This window comes from Glandiceps talaboti, chromosome 19 (genome assembly GCF_964340395.1).
Source record: "Glandiceps talaboti chromosome 19, keGlaTala1.1, whole genome shotgun sequence".
Classification (NCBI taxonomy): domain Eukaryota; kingdom Metazoa; phylum Hemichordata; class Enteropneusta; family Spengelidae; genus Glandiceps; species Glandiceps talaboti.
This window is the reverse complement of record NC_135567.1, coordinates 12,975,591-12,983,090: the sequence shown is the minus strand read 5'-3', so window position 1 is coordinate 12,983,090 and position 7,500 is coordinate 12,975,591. Positions and strand designations below refer to the sequence as shown.

General features: G+C 35.4%; 1 protein-coding gene across 1 annotated transcript in view; it reads right to left on the bottom strand.

The window, feature by feature from the left end:
• The window catches only part of LOC144450004 (uncharacterized), a 103,530-nt gene that overhangs the window by 13,154 nt on the left and 82,876 nt on the right, over positions 1 to 7,500 (bottom strand). Inside the window, exons 66-72 of the mRNA XM_078140569.1 lie at positions 6,778 to 6,903; positions 5,542 to 5,670; positions 4,811 to 4,933; positions 3,067 to 3,207; positions 2,351 to 2,473; positions 1,199 to 1,321; positions 657 to 779 (exon numbers count right to left, since the gene is read on the bottom strand). Of these exons, the coding sequence (XP_077996695.1) occupies positions 657 to 779; positions 1,199 to 1,321; positions 2,351 to 2,473; positions 3,067 to 3,207; positions 4,811 to 4,933; positions 5,542 to 5,670; positions 6,778 to 6,903 (888 nt within the window). The remainder of the gene's footprint in view (positions 1 to 656; positions 780 to 1,198; positions 1,322 to 2,350; positions 2,474 to 3,066; positions 3,208 to 4,810; positions 4,934 to 5,541; positions 5,671 to 6,777; positions 6,904 to 7,500) is intronic.

Sequence of the window (7,500 nt, the reverse complement as noted above, 5' to 3'; positions counted from 1 at the left end):
ATCAAACACATGTTATGTTCCCTAAGAACAACTTAGATTGATAGAAACTGGCTCTTATCTATTTAAATTGTTCTTGGGAACATAAAGTGTGCATGGTATGCGCAGTCGTTCGACGATCCCATGACGTTTTACCTGTGTGAAACACAAAAATAAGTAACAAATAAACAAACAAGCAAACAAACAAACAAACGAACGAATAGATAAACAAACAAACAAATAAATAAATAATTAAATACATAAATAATTGAATAAATAAATAAATAAATAACTGAATAAATAAATAAATAAATAAATAAATAAATAAATAAATAAATATTGGTTTCTGCTTAATGGTATCAAACAATGCAGATAAATGGAAAATCGAAAAAGTGGGCATGAAGTAAAGACCAAATGCCTAGGAAAAATACACAGCCCACAAAGGGAAATTTAGAGAATTAGAACAGTGCTGACTATACGTATTGTTACCACACTCTACTTCATTGCACAGTAGTTGAAATATTGCAAGAATAATACGTACTAATGTTGTATTTGTTGTTTATGCAATAAACCTATGCCTTTATACATCCTGCATACTGTTCTATTAAGACATATCTCACGTTGATAAGCATGTGATAATTAGTAACAGACCCATAACAACGCTAACATATTAAAAATACCTTCACAAGTTCCTTCACTTCCGCCAAAGCCACTTAAACAGACACATTTGAATGTTCCATCTTTGTTGACACAATGTTCCAGGGCTGTACAATTATGATTTCCAGTAACGCATTCGTCTATATCTGTGACGTCACAAGTGTAGAATGAAAATATGCATATTAGTAAAAAGAAAACCCAAAAGATCCAGAGATGTTTGATCTATGTTCACCTCAATCCTGGCTCTCCCAAATTGCATTTTTCCACATTCCCTGTTGTGTTTCTTTTATCGTTATCTGTGCTTATCTTGTTTCCATCCCCGTCCGTTCACACACTTTTACATCTGTCCGCCTTCATGACAGTCTGTCTGTCTGTCTGTCTGTCTGTCTGTCTGTCTGTCTGTCTGTCTGTCAGACCAACTGTTTGTTCCCTCCCCCACCCCCTCTTTCTCTCTCTCTCTATCTCTCTCCATCCCTCCCTCCCTCCCTCATTCCCTCCCTCCACCCGTCTGCCCCTCCTTGTTATTATTATATTTCTACTTTGATGATACAAGTATTTGTCTTACCAATACATGATCTTTCGTCATTCCTCAGATTAAAACCAGTTCTACATGTACACGTATATCCAGGTGTTTGATCATGACAGTTATGGGTACATGAATGACTACCATCAGTACACTCATCAATAGCTGTTCAAGAGAACAAACAAACAAACAAACAAACAACTGTTAACAGTGATTATAGTTTGTTATAAAGCAAAAGATAAGAGTTAATATTTTATGAATAATCATATTTATTTAAATAATATATTATATGATCTGTGTGTCTGCTTCTCTATAGGAAGTTAAGTACAGATCGCTAAGAAATATACTAATATTTCATTGCTACATTAATTTCTTGGTGCAATATCAAGTCGAGTTCTACAAGACTGATGTAAAGTAACTTAAAAATGTAAAGGGAGATACTTATTATTAACTGAATATTTTCTCAACTACTGATTAATCAGAAAATTATATAACCCATAACACCAACGTAAAGCACTTTCTTTTTGTACCATACTCGTTTATGGCATCCATATCGAGTACAACCCGCAACGTCAAAGTAAAGCACTTTCTGTATGTACCACAATCATTTATAATATCTTTAGTAAGTGTAAATGTATACTCAGTCTGTTTCATTTGCTAATTAGCTATATTAGAAAGGCCATGTGTTAGGCTTGTAAATAAACCAATTGAAACAGTATACTTTATTCTTGATATGATATGAATGCTATAAAGGAGTGTAGCACATAGAGAAGGTGCTTTACCTTAGTGTTACTCGTTGTAATATAAATGCTATAAACGAGTGTAGCACATAGGGAAAGTGGTGTTACTCATTGGTGTAGTACATAGAGAAAGTGTTTTACTTCAGTGTTACTCATTGTAACATGAATGCCATAAACGAGAGCACAAGTGTAGCACATCGAGAAAATGCTTTAATTTAGTATTACTAGTTGTAATATGAATACTATAAACGAGTGTAGCACATAGAGAAAGTGTTACTCGTTGTATTGATTTCATGAATGATACAATTTGGAACACATTATCACAACTAATGTAGGTTTCAGACCTTAATTATTGACATTTAAAACATCTATTTAGACCGTGAACTGTCTTCATTGTCTTTACTGACAACAGGTGTTGCTTGCTATTAGTTATATAATATGACGTAACACTTACGTATACACGATTTACTGTCACTGGGGTCTAATGAGTATCCTTGGTCACATTGACATTTCTGTTCTCCAGATAAGACATAACATGTTCCATGATCACAGGTTACTGAAGCACAGGTCAAAATAGCTAAAATAAAATCAAAACAGTTTTTGAGATGTATACATTTAGTAGGTGTGTTTGCTGGTTTGCTTTCTGGTTTGTTCGTGTCTGGATGTGTGTGTGTGTGTGTGTGTGTGTGTGTGTGTATGTGTGTACGTACGTGGGTGCATCTATCTGTCTGTCTGTCTGTCTGTCTGCCTGCCTGCCTACCTGCTTGTCTGTCTGTCTGTCTGTCTGTCTGTCTGTCTGTCTGTCTGTCTGTCTGTCTGTCTGTCTGTCTGTCTGTCTGTCTGTCTGTCTGTCTGTCTGTCTGTCTGTCTGTCTGTCTGTCTGTCTGTCTGTCTGTCTGTCTGTCTGTCTGTCTGTCTGTCTGTCTGTCTGTCTGTCTGTCTGTATATGAATGTGAGGACATGTGTTTGTTGGAGATAGGCAACATTTAACTGTATTCCATATTCAAGTTCATTTCAGAGATTGGTCGCTAGGTCATGTAAAAGCTATTCTTTACATTAAACTGTTGTTTGTTGTTAAAATGTAGAAAAATATCAGGAAATGTGTAAAGCTTTATTTATATAGCGCTGAGAGTTTTCCAAGATATAGAACGTTGTAATTATGATACTTACGTCTACAGTCTCTGCCTTCATCGCCATTGTCAGCAAATCCATCCTCACATTCACAGATATAACCCTGTGGATTGGTCACCCTGTCAACATTTGTACACTTTTGTGGACAGTCATGTGTACCTCCTGTACATTCGTCGATATCTTTAAATGGAATGATGACACATATTACTACATATGTACCAGAGAATATTTGCACCGGTGCGCGCGCATACTACTGGTATTTGCACTGTAGTGCAATACTGAAAACGTTATTGTATACCTGTATGCAAATAGTATGCAAATGAGGACACAATCTTTCGTTCTTCACAAAAGTGCGTGATCGCATAGGACCATGTTTTTTGGAAATTTGATGTTTCGGATAAATATATCTAATAAGGACAACACAATACGTTGGGTAAATATTCAACTTAATCAATAGAATAGAGGGCGTCCTTAAACCAATTATTTCCATCTTAAAGTCCCACCCTAGATTATTAGCATTAAACTTTATGTGTGTATTAATGTTGTTTGGTAGAGCTGTAAAAATATTATTCTAAAAAAAAGAATTTTCTCATGATATATCCTTATCAAGATGACACTAATGCAACAACCCAGGATTGAAACATGACCCTTTAAAGGGAACAACAATACTTGGACACCTCATTATTTGCATACGCATACATCCCTATCCCATTGTACAATGGACGGTTTATAACTAATTTAAATATTTCAATAATACATTTTCTCTTTTTGTTAGAGAAGATAAGTAATGCAAAGGTTGGAAAAATTCCTTTTATAACGTACTTGAGATCAATTATTACAAAAACCAGCCTCGCCTTTGTTTCCCATGTACTATCGATAGAGTACAATTTACAATTATCACCCCTATTATGGCTCTAGAGCGGCACAATGACACTACTTCCTCAACTCCCCCGAGAGCATCAATCTACTACAGCCTTTATAAGCGCATATGATTAAAGCATCCACATTGCAACCTATATCCTACCAGGTAATTTACAACGAGTAACACTGAAGAAAAGCACTTTCTGTATGTGTTACACTTGTTTATAGCATTCAAATGTAAAAAATTACTGTTTTAATTGATTTATTTACATGCCTATCACATGGCCTTCATAATGTGATGAGTATGCAAATGAAAAAGGATGCTTTTACACTTAATATGGATGCTATACACGATTGTGATACATACAGAAAATGCTTTAATTTGGTGTTAAGGGTTGTACTTGATATGGATGCTATACACGATTGTGATACATACAGAAAATGCTTTACTTTGTTGTTAAGGGTTGTACTTGATATGGATGCTATAAACAATTTTGGTACATGCAGAAAACACTTTACTTTGGTGTAATGGGTTGTACTTGATATGGATGCTATAAACAATTGTGGTACATGCAGAAAACACTTAACTTTGGTGTTATGGGTTGTAATTGAAATGGATGTTACATACGGGTGTGTTTCATACAGAAAACGCTTTACTTTGGTGTTATGGGTTGTACTTGATATGGATGCTATAAACAATTTTGGTACATGCAGAAAACAATATACTTTGGTGTTATGGGTTGTACTTGATACGGATGCTATAAACAATTTTGGTACATGCAGAAAACACTTAACTTTGGTGTTATGGGTTGTAATTGAAATGGATGTTATATACGGGTGTGTTTCATACAGAAAACGCTTTACTTTGGTGTAAAGGGTTGTAATGCATGGATATCCTGGAAATCGGTTAAAGTATACATACCAGTACAGTGTAGTCCATCAACAGCAAGGTTGTATCCTTCATTGCATTCACAATAGTAATCACCAACAGTATTAGTACAGGACTGTTCACATTCGCCATTATCATCAAGGCATTCATCGATATCTGTTAAGAAACAGACACATTTATTTAATTTCACAATGTAAGTGTTCCATAATAAATACATGTAATCAATATCGCTGCTTTTTACACAACAATGCATATTCATGAATTGCTATGCAGAATCATACAACTTTGCAACCATTCGACTGATCGACTGGCCGACATTCAACTTAAACAATTCATTATCCAAGAAAGATCCAGCCAGTCAGCCAGCTAACACCAGTGACCAAAATCAACCAAGCTACGACGCTACATACTAAGCAACAAACAAACCAAACAAATCACTCATCTGCTAATTCATCCATCCATCCATCCATCCATTCATCCATTCATCCATCCAGCTAGCAAGCAAGCCATCAATCCTCACACATGTCCATCTATTCATCAATCCAGCTAGCAAACCGTCCATTCCTCACATCCACCAACCCGACCACCCTATCCACCCACCCACCCACCAAGCTACCCACCCACCCATCCATCAATGTGACTGAACACAACTCTTATGACAAAGTGACTTAATTAAATACATGTATTTTTATTAAATTACCAGGAATACATTAAAATTACCATTCATTATATTAAAATCTGCATGATACATAAAACACATTTACCTGTACACGATTTGCCACTTCCAGTAAAACCAATTTTACATTTACATGTAAAGTTACCATCTGTGTTTATACATCGACTGATAGATAGATCACAGTCATGTAGATCAGTATCCAGACATTCATTGATATCTGAAGATATATTAAGATTATTATTCATCTCATCTGACATTAAAGTGGCCTTATAGATTGAGACTGGGTATTTATTTTGGATACTTAATTAACAAAACAAGTTTATCATGGTTTCCTACTCGAAAAAAATCAACGTGAAACAACATAGACCAAGTCTGTATTTGAAAGTCAATACATTGCAAAAAACACCTCAAAAATGTGTAAAAAGTTTGTTATTGTAAGTATAATTGCAAACTTGTTACATGTTTACTACTCTTTTGTAATGTATTGAGCTACAAGGAAGGAATTGACATTTGTTGTTTCATATTGATTTTCCAAGTACAAAGTCATGATAAACTTGATTTTTGAATTTAAAAAACCAATATAAAAACTAAATCTTTCTCCATAAGGCCACTTTAACAAGGTCAGTGATTTCATTGAAGATATAATAAGTTAAAAGTAGAAAACCACAGCAGAAAATACGGTAATTATCATAAACTTAGGTGCTTTACAGCCATTTCAGTGTTTTACATGAGAAGTATATGTATGTGCTAATGTGGCAAAAACGTCAATTAAAACTGGTTTTTAATTGATCATTCAAATGATGAGCTAACCATGGACACGCATTGTCTCATGGGAGTTATACCAGAACATGAATATTCATGACCACTAAGTGATATCTACCTTAAGATGAAATAATTATTATACAAGGTTCTAAGTAATAATAATGATAATGTTGGTGTTTATATAGCACTGTCCCACTCTATGCTCAAAGCACTTTACAATTATTACCCCTGGCACGGGTTTATAGTGGCACAGCGGCCCTTTACTTCCTCAACTTCCTGGGGAGCATACAATCCATTGCAGCCTTTCATAAGCACATATGATTAAAGCATTCACATTGTACCTCTATCCTACCAGGTCCCAAATTATACAGCTGGGGTGACTGAGACATAGTCGTGGTTCAAACCTTGCCTAAGGACTTCAGCCATTCAGAAACAAACGTCAGCGACGGGACTCGAACCTTCACAGGCTACTTAACCATTCGCCCATCAAGACTCCATAAATGCTTATAAATTATTTGTATTGTGTTGTGGCGATCTCATTAAGAACCAAATGCAAGCCTACCTTGACAGATTCCAAAATCATTTTCCAGGTACCCAGCATTACACTCACAGTCCGATGAACCGACCAAATTGACACAGTAAGAATTGTCTGGGCACGTCAGGAGGTTACGTTCACACTCATCGATATCTGAGAATAAAATGAAACAGTAGAGTCATATTAGATGAAGATGATGAGTTTGACCTTTTTCAATCTACAGCTATGTAAAATTGTCAGACAAGACAAGGGACAATGTTGCTCAAAATTAATGATATTTTGAAATATATTTGTCTTTTTTCAATGATGCATTTCAATATACGTACTTGTCTCTCAATTTGGGATTGAATATACATAATTTATCTGACGCAGGACACACTTTCTCATTATACTAAAAGTCATATTTAACCATGTCTTTCCACCGGGGTAAATCTTGAGCAGAGGATGTGTAAATGTGGCGAGTATGAGATGAAGTTCCACCTTTGACTTAATTTACCCATGGTGATCTCTCCCCAGGGGGCTGTAGATAGTCACAAGTGATACTGTGTTTTGTACTACCCATAAAAAGTGATGGTGGTTAGGTGGGCCACAAGTTGGGTAAAGGTGAGTAAATTAGACTTTCCGTGTAATGTTGTCTTAGACAACTTAAGTGACACATTTCGTATCGATCACCTAAGCGCTTATTCATGTAGACAAATTAAAAAACTAAGCTAAATACTACTTTCCACTACAAATATTAAAAGTTAATCA